The 13,664-nt window shown below is 38.8% G+C and overlaps 2 protein-coding genes across 2 annotated transcripts in view; one reads left to right on the top strand and one right to left on the bottom strand.

Moving 5' to 3' along the window:
- Window positions 1-108: 108 nt before the first annotated feature.
- LOC132202491 (PHD finger protein 14) lies at window positions 109-5,268 on the bottom strand. Its single transcript, XM_059629482.1, has 15 exons — window positions 4,888-5,268; window positions 4,090-4,242; window positions 3,792-4,034; window positions 3,611-3,739; window positions 3,049-3,286; window positions 2,884-2,988; window positions 2,664-2,830; window positions 2,439-2,610; window positions 2,252-2,384; window positions 2,004-2,193; window positions 1,746-1,944; window positions 1,589-1,691; window positions 1,054-1,536; window positions 704-1,000; window positions 109-636 (listed from the first exon to the last, which is right to left on the bottom strand). The coding sequence occupies exons 1-15, from the start codon at window positions 4,925-4,927 to the stop codon at window positions 622-624; spliced, it is 2,667 nt and encodes an 888-aa protein (XP_059485465.1). The 5' UTR covers window positions 4,928-5,268; the 3' UTR covers window positions 109-621.
- Window positions 5,075-13,664, top strand: part of LOC132202367 (ribosomal protein S6 kinase alpha-5-like) — a 38,097-nt gene continuing 29,507 nt past the window's right edge. Inside the window, exon 1 of the mRNA XM_059629275.1 lies at window positions 5,075-5,396. Coding sequence (XP_059485258.1) covers window positions 5,228-5,396 — 169 coding nt within the window. The 5' untranslated portion in view covers window positions 5,075-5,227. The remainder of the gene's footprint in view (window positions 5,397-13,664) is intronic.

The following is a 13,664-nucleotide window of genomic DNA, read 5'->3' as shown; positions in this document are numbered from 1 at the left end:
GCGGCGAAAGCACAGGAAGTGCGAAAACAACAGCAAAGAAGCCCCCAGGGAGAGCAGGGCAGTTTGGTTTTTAGTAAGAATAAAAGCTAGGCACACACTAATTTTAAATCTTACTGTAAGTCTTATTCAATGAGAATGGACAGAGATACAAAAATGCAATCAAAAGTAAAGTACAATGTTGGTACTTACAATATGTACAGATCTAATAATGGTATTATAATGCACAGATCTCAAAAGATATATTTTCCAACTGAGGGTGGAATGAAGAAAATTTTCAAAGTACGCTTCGTCTCACGGAAAATAAAAGAACTTGGAAGAGTAAGAACACTAGACTTCCGTAATGTTTCAAAAGAATTTACAGCGTTTTGACACAAAATTTCCACAATTGGGAATTTTTCTTAGCTGACAGTTATCACGTCATTAACAAACATCGGTCCAAATTTAAAATTTGCCACTATAGAAAAAAAATTGATATCCTTTAAAAAATGTAATTCCAGTTAACTTTGATAGAACACCACTTTCAGTTTTAGCTTAGCGAAAATACTGAACAATCATTAGCCAGGAGAGTACCTGCTTCACATTATCAATAGACACGGAAATAACAGCGGACTAGGCTTTGTGTCAATTTTCCAGGTCCTGAAAAAACAAAAAAATCACAACATGAGAGTCTGTCCTTAGTACTTGACATAATGAGTCAATCTACCGTGGGGTCACAATCGGCACAGTGCCAGGAATAGCCCCTTCTTTTGGGGGATTTTTTGAGAGGCGGTTCGAGGCAGCAAAAGTGGAAACACTTTCTGCACTCGTCACACCTAACCAGGTCGTTGTTGCTTCCTGTGTCGCTGCATTTGTCGCACTGAGTGAGAAGGTCCTGCTCTGGCTTGATGCTGTTTCTTCTGCAGGTTGTGTGGTTTTCGGACCCGACCTTTGGGTCCGAGGTTGACTCGAACTGGGTAGACATCAACTGGGCAGTGTATTGACCAGGCATGATAGGTTTTATCTGAAAATTAGAGGTTTGAAATCTACAATTAAAGCTCAAAAAACATTTCCTACGGTAATTTTTATTCTCGGCTGATCCTCTCCACCTTCGGCCAGGTGCTTCTTCTTCCTGTGCTTTTTCTTTGGCTTGTCCTCCTTGTCCTTGCGCTGCTTCTGTTTGTCCCCGTGATTCCTCTTGTGCTTCCCGCTGTGCTCTTTGTGGTGCTTTGGCTGTTTCTCTTCGTGCTCATTTGGGAGTTTTTGATCTTCTCCTTCGTGCTTGACAAGATCATTGCATGTATTTTCATTGATCGGGGCGTTGTTGAAAACAGGAACAGGAGGACCAAAAATTGACTCGGTTTCTGCTTGGTGGTTTTGATTCTCCAGAGCAGGAGCAGCCACTTTCCGCTGCTTTCCTCCGTGCTCCCGATGCTTGTGGACCTTCATTTTTCGCTTCTTGCCAAGTTTCTTCACTTTCGGGACGGGCGCCGATGACGGCGCTGAAGGGTCAATTACGGCTGCAACTTTTTTCTTTCTTGGCCGTTTCACATTTCCGTCCTAGAAAATTGTACATCGAAATAAGTCCTTTTTTTTGCTTCAATAAACAAACCTTTTTGGGAGTCCCTTGACTACGACGGAGTTTCCGAGGAGCTTCTGGATCAAGACACTCGGGTTCTGACCCTGAGCTTAATTTATCACAATCAGTACATTGCCTGCAAATTAAAATGTTCAACTTCCGTTGATTAGCTCTTAATTTTAAAAATTACCAGCCCATGAGCTTGGTCTTCTTTGGCATTCTCGTGAGAGGTGGGTTGAGGCAGCCAAGGTGGTAGTGCTTCTTGCAGGTATCACATTTGGCCAGCAAGTGTTGATCCTTCGTTGAGCGACACGCACCACAATCGTGAAGAGTCACAGAGGCAGATTGAGAAGCGGACTGAGTGAATGACTGAGAGGCGACTGCGGCAACTATTTTGGAATCGACACATTAAAAGATGGTTGATTTATGCCATTCAATATTGGCTTACTTGTTTTGTGTTTTGTTGCATTCTCCTTACGTATTGGCGACAACACAACCTGAGGCTGAGCTAGCAGTGTGGAGGGATCAGGAGGTAGTTTTTTGCTAGGGCACACGCTCAGAATCGCTTGGCGCAGCGCTCTGATGTTGCCCAGCAGCTGCTCATTACTCTTTATCATGCTTTGGCGATCTTCGTCAAACTGTTTAAATATACACTTTTTATAATTAATCAAAAACAACTCAAAACTTTATTCATACTTTGTTGTATTTGGCTTGCACTTCCTTCTCTTGCTCCGAGTATTGGCTATTTGTCTTGAGCAGTTCTTGAAGTTGACTCCTCAGGCTTGTCATTCGAGCATTCCTATCCAAATAGTATGCCACATACTCCACCCTACAATGTGTTTATTAAGCACAACAAAAACACTGATTTTATAAAATTATTTACGTGAAGGCTGGAGGAATGTGCCACTTTTTCCTAGCGTCAATGATGGAGGCAATCTGAGCATCTTCCGTCTCCATTGCCTCAACATTGATGCCCATAATTTCACTTTTCCTTAACAGCGAAATACAAGCCGAGAAACTTGTGGTAATGAGTCTGCTCATCTTCTGAGTTGGCACTGATAACAAAAACTCAACTTAAGAAATGCATAATTTAAGCTTAAAATCTTACTCCAAGGCTGAGGTCTAGTTTTCTTGTGTGCTTTGTACTTGTGGCTGTGGCCGAGCAGTTTGCGTTTGATCCGCCTTTGTTCTGCAGTTTCTTCAGTCTGGCTCTCAAGCTCCAAGTGTCGTTGTCTCATACGCATTTGCACTGCGAGCCAATTTCGTCTCCTTTTTCTGTTTTCACCGTTTTTAAAAACATTATTATTCACATAAAAAAAAATTCCAACCTTTTCAAGAATTTGTCTGTGTGTTGCTTGCAGTGTGCGTAAAAGGGATCGGCGTGTTCAAACTCATCACTGTGAGCTTCAGCCAGGAGACCCTCTCGCTGAGCACTGAATTTTTATTTAAAATTTGTATGAAAAGAAATCATTTGAAAAATCAGATGGGCTGACCAGGTAACATGGAAGGTTTCCCGACACATTCCAGCGTCGCAACCAATGGTGATTCCAGTGCGCACAAATCGCTCATCAGGACACAATGTGCAAGGCTTGGCGCCCCATTTGTTGTAAGCCATTTCAAACAAAGTCACATTTGACAGTTTGTCCACCTCGCCGAATGCCACTCCCGGCACATACAACCCGCAAACTAAATGCACCCACTTCCCAACGTCTGTCTCCTTAAATATTCCACCTGCAGAAATAAATTTGCATCAAAGGAATGTGAGACAATATTAATTCAATATTTAGGAGAAATATTCTTTAAAAAAAATTTAATGTTCGGTCTTATCAAAGTTTATAATCAGCTGGCATAGGAAAATAACTTGTTATTGGTGAAACCAGTTTTCACCAGATTTTCCTTCCACAACTGGCAATGAATTTTTATTTTGAAATTTTAGAAAAAATAAAGTAGGAGCTGATCAAATTTTGAGCTGTACTGTTGGTTATTTATTGTAGTTAGAACTTTCCAGAAAAATTACTGCCTGAAGTTGAAGAAAAAAAATTATTTAAACTTTACCTTTGTTGGGGCAAAGCTCACAGCACGGGTCGGTAACTCCTGCCTTGCAAGCCTCGCAAAACCATGGCTCGGTGGAACACGAAGAGGCAGTACTTGATACACTACATGTGTCGGACACTCCGTAGCAGGCTGGAGAATTAATTTTGTAAAAATTTATATTAAAACTCAATTTGAAGACAACCTTCATGAACCATGACGCCGCAGCTGTCACACTCGACTATTTCATTCACAGAATCACTTCTGTCCCCTAAGCAAGCACAGCACACCATAATTTTGCTATAATCCACAGCGGGTCCTTTATGCTGCTCTGCCTTGGCCAGAAGTTGAGCTCCGGAGATGGAATCGTCAGCCTTTTTGCCATCAAATCCAATATCAACTTCATCTTTATCGTCAGAGCCATTCTCGTCGTCAGATTCATTTCCATCTGAATTTTGACATTTCTTTTAATTCCAGAAGATAATGTACTCTGCGTCATTTACCACTTTCATCATCATTAGAATTAATCGAATCGTCTCCCGAGTCATTATGGTCTTCAATCCGGAAGTCGGAGTCGTCAGAACTCTCTCCTAAGTCAAAGTCCAACAAAGGATTTTGCACTGGCTTGACTTTCCTCTTCTGCGGGTCTCGTTCGACTGAAATGAAGAGATCTTTTAAGAATTATTTACAAAAATGTATTTTTTTTTTAACAATTTTTTAAATCCCACGGAATTTGCAGAAAATTGCCCATTTTTTTAATTTTGGAAACTAACAATTTAAAATTATGTAGGGAAGAATTAAAAAATTAAAATTCTCATAATTTTTCTACAGAAATTAATACGCTTGAATGTTCAGAAAAATGGTTTTTCATTCATAATTGTCGGCGACTCGATCAAAGTAAAATCTCAAAGTGCGAACGTGTATTATTTCCGCAACCCCTTTATTTATCCAATCAAATTGACACAGAGAGCGATGTCAGAATTTAAAAAATTCTTGTGGTTCGCCAACCTTAATGTTAATTTAGTCGAGTTAAAATTAAAATTTCATAATTTTATGCGTGTGCCGTCGTAAAAAAATCAATTATTCAACATGCGGTGCGGGCGAGAGCGAGGACAAGGGGTGCCGGCTGGCTGGCTGGCGGCTGGTCCATGCAAGGCGAAGTAGCGCCGCAAACCGCGGGAGGTGCAGCCGCTTTCTCGCGCAAATTCGCGTGCGGCGCCGCGTCCATCGGCACCGACGTGTCCTTTGGAGGGTCGTGACTACCCTCGCAACGCCTAAAGGTTGCATTTCGAGCTACTTACCCATCGTTTTAATGAGGAAATTTACTTTCCCAGACTCCATGATGCGAGCAATGCGTGCAGAAAATTGCGAGTCTGTTTCAAGGGCGGCGAGATGGCGCTGCGGTCGAGCGAGCGTTTGCGAATTCGCTCGTGAGGTGGCGAGCCGTTCGAATTTTGGCGGCAAGTGTACGAACAGGCCTGGAAGATGGCATTGGAGGCGGAGGGATGGATAAACGGCGAGAGAAAATGATCAAAACAGGCACCGCAAGCAGATGATCGGCTCGCAGGACCGCAATTTGCCAAATTCTGACGGCATGACAGCCTCCCTGCAGTGAATCGAGCCGCGGCGAACCGAAGGGCGATGGACGCGGAGGCGAGCACCGGTGTCGCCGTTTCCGTGGTGCGCCACGGAAGGACGGTGATGCAGGAAATGGTCCTGCGGGAACCGTCGCCGAGCACCAGCAGCAGCACGGCCACCATGGGCCCGCCGGGTGTCGCGATGGAGACGGTCACCCACGAAATCACGCACGGTGAGTACTCTCTCTGTTTACTTACACACGCACCAGCCGCGCCCCTACTTTCTTTCTTTCCCTCGGTGCTCCTACATTTGACACCATCCGTCGCATGTAACGTACTTATGGTGCCGCTCAAGGTCGTTCGCGGCCAGTGCGAAGAGAGATGCACACGCGTGTCACACGATCGGTGCCCAGGTGTGGCTGTTTTTCTGCACTCACCTTTGAAGCGATGCGCGTGAAGGTCTTGCAAAAATTATAATAATATGAATGATTTTGTTATAAAATGTTAAAAATTGCAAACGATTTTTCATTTAACAATGTTAAGTTATTATTTCATTTATTTGGAAAATAACAAAGTTGATTGGAAGTAAAATAAAATGTGAATGTATCGATTATCAAAAATATTTGTTATATAATTTTTACGTAATTATTATCAAGACTCTAATAAATAATGCAAATTATTTTCTTCTTAGATTGCATTGGTTTTAAATTCCGTTTAAGTACAAATGATTAAATAAATAACCAAAAAAATAAATTATAAGTAATGTTTTAATTATTTAAACGTATTAATTTTTAAGCCTTTACAATTCTAACTGAATTTCCACAATTTCTCGGCCGCAGATTTGTTCAAAGGAAGTCATAAATTGCTCACTCTTTGGCTTGCAAATTGCAAAACACCTGAAAAAGAATCCTTGAATTACCACTTTAAATTTTCACATCTCGAATCGCAGCATTATAAATTTTAAAATTTTCAACAAATTCAAGGAGACTTACAAAATAATTTTAACGAGGCTGTACAAAATTGCGGTTGGAATCGGTGGCAGCCGCACATCAGGTTTTCCGCATTTCTTTCCTCTTATCTCTGTTTCTCGCCGCGGCGACTTTTGTCTAACCTGAAATTGTGTTTTAGAATTTCGGTTGGAAGTGCATATTCATTTTTTATTAATGTGTTGGCGCAATTTGCATTTACACGCAGCGTCGTCGCACGCGTGGGCTGATGCGCCTCGCATATTATATAAAAAAAGAGCAGTTGACGTGGGCGAAGAAATGGGAGTGTTGCGGCCACTCCACCCATTCATGCCTTCTTTCGACCCTGCTGCTTTTCTTGAGGCCAAGATCTGCTCGGGAGCTCATCTGGAGCCGCGGCCGTTGCAGGGGAAGAGACCTTCGCCGTTTTTAGCTTCTGTTTGCAATAACAACGCGGCCTATCTACCTGTCTCTGAAATTCCGCTCTGATGTCTATTAAAGCGAGGAAAATCGCTCTTTTCGCAACAGAACAATCTTGAGCTGTTGCCAACTCTGATAAAGATGTATTTCAATCTGCGCGCAATCAGATAAAAGGAAACCCCGGTTGGTTATTCACCCATCTACACTATGCGAAGGGCGTTTTCAAATAGACCTAATCTGCCTGTTGCTCGTTTAGTACCAGATGGTCTTCCAGTTTTGCAATTTTCTTGTCAAGTTGCATTAATTTTTGTTCCTCGTTTCAAATATTCAAGTAAAGTTTCTTGCTTGAACCCGATTGAAAAGGGTTTATAAAATCCTTTTAATTTTTAATTAAATAACGAAGTTGATTGAGATGAAGTCAAAATAAAATATAAAATTAATCCGGAATGGAAAATAATGAAAATATCAAAGGAAGTTGTTTTTATTTCTCATTGAATTTTGTGTTTATTTATTTTCTTGCCTGGAAACGTTAAAATTGGCCAGCGCTATGAACAATTAATAATCTAAAAATCTATAAATTCCAGCAAAATATCACTAATTAGCCGTTTTTTCCAAAAAATAAACAATCCAATATTTTATTTTTATTTTCTTTTCAGAAATCGTTTCACTGCAAAAACTACAGGTCAATTAAGAAAATGTCATGGCCTCATTTTTTCTTACAATTAGCTCAATTTTTCAAGAAGGTGTAGAGCAAAACTGCTCTTTGTTTTCTATACGATTTATTTTGCAACTGTCCAGCAACATAAGGTGTGCGCAGATTCGTGCTGAAACTGTGTGGAGTACTGTTGGTATAACAAAACAAAGCACTGAAGTGAGCATCTTATTCTTCGACACTAAGTAGAAAAGAGATAATTAAAAAATTAAAAGATCTGTCTGTTGACTTGGTGTAGAATAGGAAATTAATATTCAAATTAAATTTTCACAATCAATTAATTGATTAAGGTGTTCCCCCCCCCATAATTATTCAATTTCCCCTCCTCCACTCTTTTAGATTTATTTATTTATTACTTGATATCAGTTGAAATTTTGTCTGATCCTTATATTTTATTGGATGATAAAAAGTGACAAAGTAGTTTAATTTTTAAAAGAATTATCATTAAAATGGTATTTAAAAATTAATATTACATTTTAATGATTGAAACAAATGAAAAAAAATTAAAAAAAGTAATTTTCTTTGAGAAAATTCATGTGGTTGTAGATTAAAGAGGCTATAATTATGTCTTTTTCCGTAGCTTTTTCTTTTAAAATAAATGTTGAATTCAAGCTTAATTTATTATTTAAGTGCTCGCCCATTTTCCCATCTTCAATCGAAACACGTCGTGTCGCGTGCGGACAAAATACGGAAAACATCTCGTTTCCATGTCGTATTGATTGGGGGCGGCCGGCGTATTTTAACCGTGTATGTTGCGTTCAGTACGCACTTCTTGGCCCTCAACACATTATTTTTCCGGCGATGCAGATGCCATAACTTGGCGTGGCGGCGGCACCAGAATAAGAAAATCAATAAACCACCTGTAGACGAGTCCACTTTGATTTCGCTCGTCCTGCACTCTGGCGTGCCCGATCGCATTATTATTATACAGATGCTTATCTTTTTCTTTACTTGTAAATTACTTTATTGCCGCGCGCTTTGAACATTCCTCCGCGCCTCCGCAGAATTGTATTCACTCACAGAAAAGGAAAAGGAAGGGCAATTATGCGTTAAAAGTGCTCACAAGAGCTGTTTGATCGTTATCTTTTTTCTCTCTTGGAAGAGGTGAATAAAATTTTGCAAAGAGAGTCCGTTATAAAAAGAGTCTGTTTTCTAGCTAAACTGGCGGCTTATTGCTTTGGGTGAGGAATTTTTTTTTTTCGAAATAAACAAAAAAAATTATCACAAGAACTTTGGTAATTGTGTGCCTTAATTGAAACTTTTTGCTTGGATGCGAAATAATTTTATTTTAAGAATGTTTAAATATAATAAAGTGATTGAAACATCTGGAAATATAATAAATTTAAATAAGTCAGTAGAAACCTTTAACTATTGGTAAAACTAAACCTCAATCCGCTTGAATAAAAATAATGGAGAAAATTTAAAACATTAACTTTAGACTTGATCAAAAGCTAAAAATTTTAAATCTTAATTTGCGAAATGACGCTTCATGATTATAATAAGATTTTATATAATAAAAAACCAGGCTCACTTTTCATATTTTTTATTTTTTTTTTTATTTTTACAATGAATATATTGTTTAGAAAAGTCAATAAATTGCAAGAATGGATTGAATTTAATAAACATTATACACTAATATTATTTTCATTTTGCCTTATTCTAAATTAAAAATTCATTCTCACAACAAAGGAAACCGGGAAAACTAGCAATGATTTCTAGTAAACAAAATCTTGGGCAGTCAAAACAACTTATGTTTTTTGGCAGAACCTCCAATTGGCACGTGGTGGAGCGGCCAGCGAGGTGTTGGCTCACAGTTGGAGTAAAAATGTAAACGCCGCGGGCACTAATTCTGGCCTTTTTGATAAATAATGTGCCATTAATTTCCCTCTCCGGGACGCCGAGACGTTTTACACGGAGCATTTTAGACAAAGTAGACACTTCTTGTCTCAATTTATGCCGGCAAAGTGGAAAATTAAACAGGGCATTACAGTGTTTTCTGGTGGCGCCTCATTTGATCCCCCTACGCTTAGCACAAGCGCCACGCCAAATTACATGATGCGTCTTTCTCACTTGAGTAGGAAAATTCGGTCGCCAGCCAACACGATCATTAACATTTTTACTTCTCTCGTGTGGTTTCCTAGCGATAAATTTCGGCTTGTCTCCAGTTTGTGGACGATTGTTTGAGGCCAAGGGTCTGGACGAGTGAGATAAAGTTATTTTTTACTTTATCAAAGCCGGCCGAAATAATAAAATTATCTCACACAAACTGTGATAAATTATTTTTCTTTATTTTTAATTTCAAAGAACTTGAAAAAATTGGAAATTCTAATCAAGCTCGTCTGATTCACCATGCAAGAAAGGTTCTTGCAGCTTTGTTTGGTGGCAGTGGCGGTTGTAAAAATGCACCCGGTGCAACCGCGTTTCCAAAATTAACTCTGGCGTGAACTAAATTTGAAAGAATGGCGGGCGGCTCGCGGTGATTAAAATGCAATCCCGCAGCGCAGAGCAACAATTAATTCTGGTGAATAAATTAGGCGGCCGCCCATTTTCTCTCGTTTTAGAGTTTTTGTTCCTCCAGAAAGCAGAAATAAATCAATCGAATTTAATTAGGAACGGCTTCGAATTGATTGATAGGTCGGCGGTTTTCCTCTCTCTTTTGCCGAGTGTGAGTTTTGAGCATAAAAGACTCATGGGCAGGCGGTGCCAAAGTCAGCGCTATTTACATATGAAATTATCCTTCTGCTTGTTGGCAGGCAGCTTTCTTAAATGCGCTCGGCATCTTTCTACTCTGCCGCCGAGCAAAACAAAGCGTTTGTAAATTACACACTTGCTGGGCGGCCGCTTTGTTATTGCTAAAATGTGTTGAGGTGTGATCATTATTAAACTCCTTGCAAAATGAAATGATTCCGCACTTGATTTAAGGTTTCGGGACGACTGTAAATTCCATTGTTTTTTCTGCACAGCTGCTTTGGTGAAGAGGAGGGTTGTTTATTTCAATTTATATCCGGCCAAAGTTGAACAAAGCAAAGCTAAATCTTTTCATAAATTTTTAATTGTACTTTGCGATGAGGTCAATCAACTTTGTGATTCTTAAATTCAATTTCAATGTGGTTTAATTTTTACCTTGAGAGATTATATTAATTAAAATAAAAAATTTGATTATTTAGAAATCTCCATTATTTATAAAGCAACTATTTGTGAATTTTCAAAAACGTCAATCTGAGACTCATAATTTAATTTTATGTGTCGATTAGAAAAATGTGTTCAAAAAAGAGCCAAACGTTTAAATTTTATATTATTTTACATTCTTTCCTGACAATAAATATTCAAGATTGAGATAAAAAAAAATGAGTTGCTTGATAGGAAAAATGGCAGAGCGCATTTAGATAAAATTGAGCCTTATCTCTGCAGAGCTTGTGTTCCGTCCATAAAAATAATCATATTAGGAAATTCCACGCTGTTTTGAATATACATATAAATTTGTGCAACCTCTTGAGTAATCGTCTTGTTTTCCTCTTCAGCGTTACGCACAATACTCTCCACATGCACTTTGAACCCTCTCTCATTTATTCTCTGCATGACTATGTGGCCGAAAATCATTTCAAGCAGGGGATGAGTAATCCTCGCACTCATGCCATCAATTCGCTGACTTTCCTTGTCGGGCGCGCGTGTGTTGGCGAAGCAGCCCCTAATTATTATTTCCTCGTGACTCATTCTCGCGTTGCTTGTTTGTTTGTCCATCAAAACAAATGGGAAATTATACAATCGATTCGATTCATATGCAGCGAGGATGATTTCAGAAGAATTATTTTCAAAGTTGGCTCAAGCGAGAAATCGGCGCGTTCGTGGAATTTGTCTTGTTTGTTTGGCTGGCGCGGCGTGCAGTTTTGCGAAAGTATTGGCGCAGGCATCGGCGAGCAAAGTAAAACGAACCAAGCCTCATAAAGATGGCGGCACAATAAAGATTACAAAGTTATTTTCTACGAGAAGGGAACAAGAGTGAGTACCGACGGCAGTCGCGCCTCCTTTATCGCGAGCCTGGAAATTCAAATAAATAAATAAACGTGCCGTGCAACCTGCAAGTGGAATAAATATATGATAAAAGGTTAAGCAAATAGTTTATTTTGTGGATTGTGTGCACACACTATCTGAAGAAGAGCGTCTCTTCGGTCGTTTCAGCTGGAGGGATTTTTTTAATGTAACGAATTGTGTATTGCGAGTATTTTTGTTCTATCTTGAATTAAAATTTATAAAAAATGGTATCATTCGAATTAAAAATAATTTATAAGGTTAATTTTAATGGAGTTAAAATAAGAAGTCACGCTTGTTGAATTTTATTTTTATCAATTATTTATAGGATTTTGAATTAATTTAGTGGCGAAATTAATTTAAATGGTGAACCACAACGTAATCAATAACTAGAATAAGATGTCTGTATTCAAAAATTATTAAAATAATGACTAGAAAATTTTGAGAAAAAAAATACAAGCATACTCTTTTATAAAAAATCAATATGTTAAATTACCATATTTTTTTGTTTCTGTAAATAATCACTTTCAAATCAAAAATTGATAACTAGGTTTTTTCCCCTCTTCAAATCAATGTACAAATTATGAAATTTAACACTTTTCTCCTTTTCTGCTTAATAATCTGTACAACTCTCATTATTTTTCTAAGAAGAATGCTTAGTTTGTTATCAGTTTTATCAAAAATGGCACAGCAGCCAGCAATTTATATATTTACAAGTGCGTTGATTGAAGAAATGAGAACACCCGATGAGAGCTGTAACCAAGTGCGTTAAACGCGCGCATACAAAATTGTACCGTCGGTGCTCATCTCTGTAACGGTTCTACTTCTTCAACAGTTACCATTATATTTCTGTGTGTGTGTTTATATTAACTTGTCTCTCTTTCTAGCTGAAAATCCCGAGAGCATACAAAAGAGACACAATTCGGTCTTCACTGTGCCGCTAACTATTACATGCGCATTATGTAAATATGCTCTCTCGAGCAGTTATTCAATTATCTAATCTCAGCGAAAGGAGACGAGCTCGATCTGTGAGAAAGAGAAAGAGCAGAGTGCACTTTTTTATTACACAGGCCGTTTTCTCTCTGCAAATTAAAGCCACAGTCATGTTCGTACGCTGCAGATTTGACAGACCTTTCTCGAATTAAACGCTCTCATTTGCATAATCAGCGTTTGCGATTGAATATTATTATAATTTATTGCATGCGCGAAAATGGTGCCCTTTCGCACAGCACCATCTAGCTCGGAGAACGCCAAGCAGAAAATAATGGAGAACAGACCGGTCGGTCGCGTGTTGTTGGATAACAAAATCAAAGTCACCCGCTCACTCTTTGACGTGAAATGGAGGCGCTCTGTTTTCACTTTTTCACACAACCTGCCCTCCCAGCACTCTTTGCGATAAACACTGCTTCAGCAAGTTCAGTCTAAATAAACCATCAAGGCTTTTTAACAGTTACGCTAACTTGTCTAGAGCTTAAAATTGGCCTCATTTAAGTATTTGCAGCGGAAATTTACCAAATCATGAATTATTATCAAATTTCAAAAGTCCAAATTTATTTGAAATAATTTACTCTTCAGAATTTCATAAAGCATAATATTTTGCTTTTCACTTGAAATAAAATTTTAATCCACATTCATTTGTTATTATTATGGAAAGTATAGGAATTGAGTGGAAACAAAATTAATGTTTCTCACACCAAGCTGAAATAATTTCCAACTTTTAATTTTTATTGATTTGAACCTCCTATGTGGACCCTATATGGCTTTAATTAGTGTATCGCGCAACCCCAACTCAATTCACACTACATTTGCTTACATAACAGGATTATTTTTACATTTTCACCCCACTTTTATAATTATCTGCATCTTTTATTGCACTTAACTTTTGAAGGCTATTTCCGATTATTTGTCCTTGCTGCTCCTTAATACCGTTTTCGAATTGAGCAACCTACGCCGACAAGATAAAACTTTAGACACGTGGATTTGCCACGGGCGAATGGGAAATTGCACATAAATCAAAATCCACGACAAGATCCGAGATAAGTGCAGTTCTATAAAAAAATGTGCATTTGAACTGGAAATGGCGAAACTGCTGGGTAGACTTTAAAACGCATTGCACGTATATAGAGAGTACTCCTGGTTCCGCATTATCTTATCGGCAGGCAGGCAGTCAGGAGCAGATACGGCACGTGATTATTGCACCTTTGACCTTGCTCGCCGCTGTTCTCGCCGCTGCCCCCCTCAAATATTTATTCCTTAAGGCAGCAGCAGCAGCGCGACATCAAAACTCGATTCCACGGCCCTCCCTTTTCTTTTTAATTCTCCTGCCCTTTGAATGGAGGAGTCTGATTTCACTCTGTGTCCTCAACTCCTTGCAT

The sequence above is a fragment of the Neocloeon triangulifer genome, unplaced genomic scaffold (assembly GCF_031216515.1).
Source record: "Neocloeon triangulifer isolate White Clay Creek 2 clone unplaced genomic scaffold, ASM3121651v1 ptg000001l, whole genome shotgun sequence".
NCBI lineage: Eukaryota > Metazoa > Arthropoda > Insecta > Ephemeroptera > Baetidae > Neocloeon > Neocloeon triangulifer.
The sequence above is the reverse complement of the archived record's forward strand: the minus strand, read 5'-3'. Positions and strand labels throughout refer to the sequence as shown.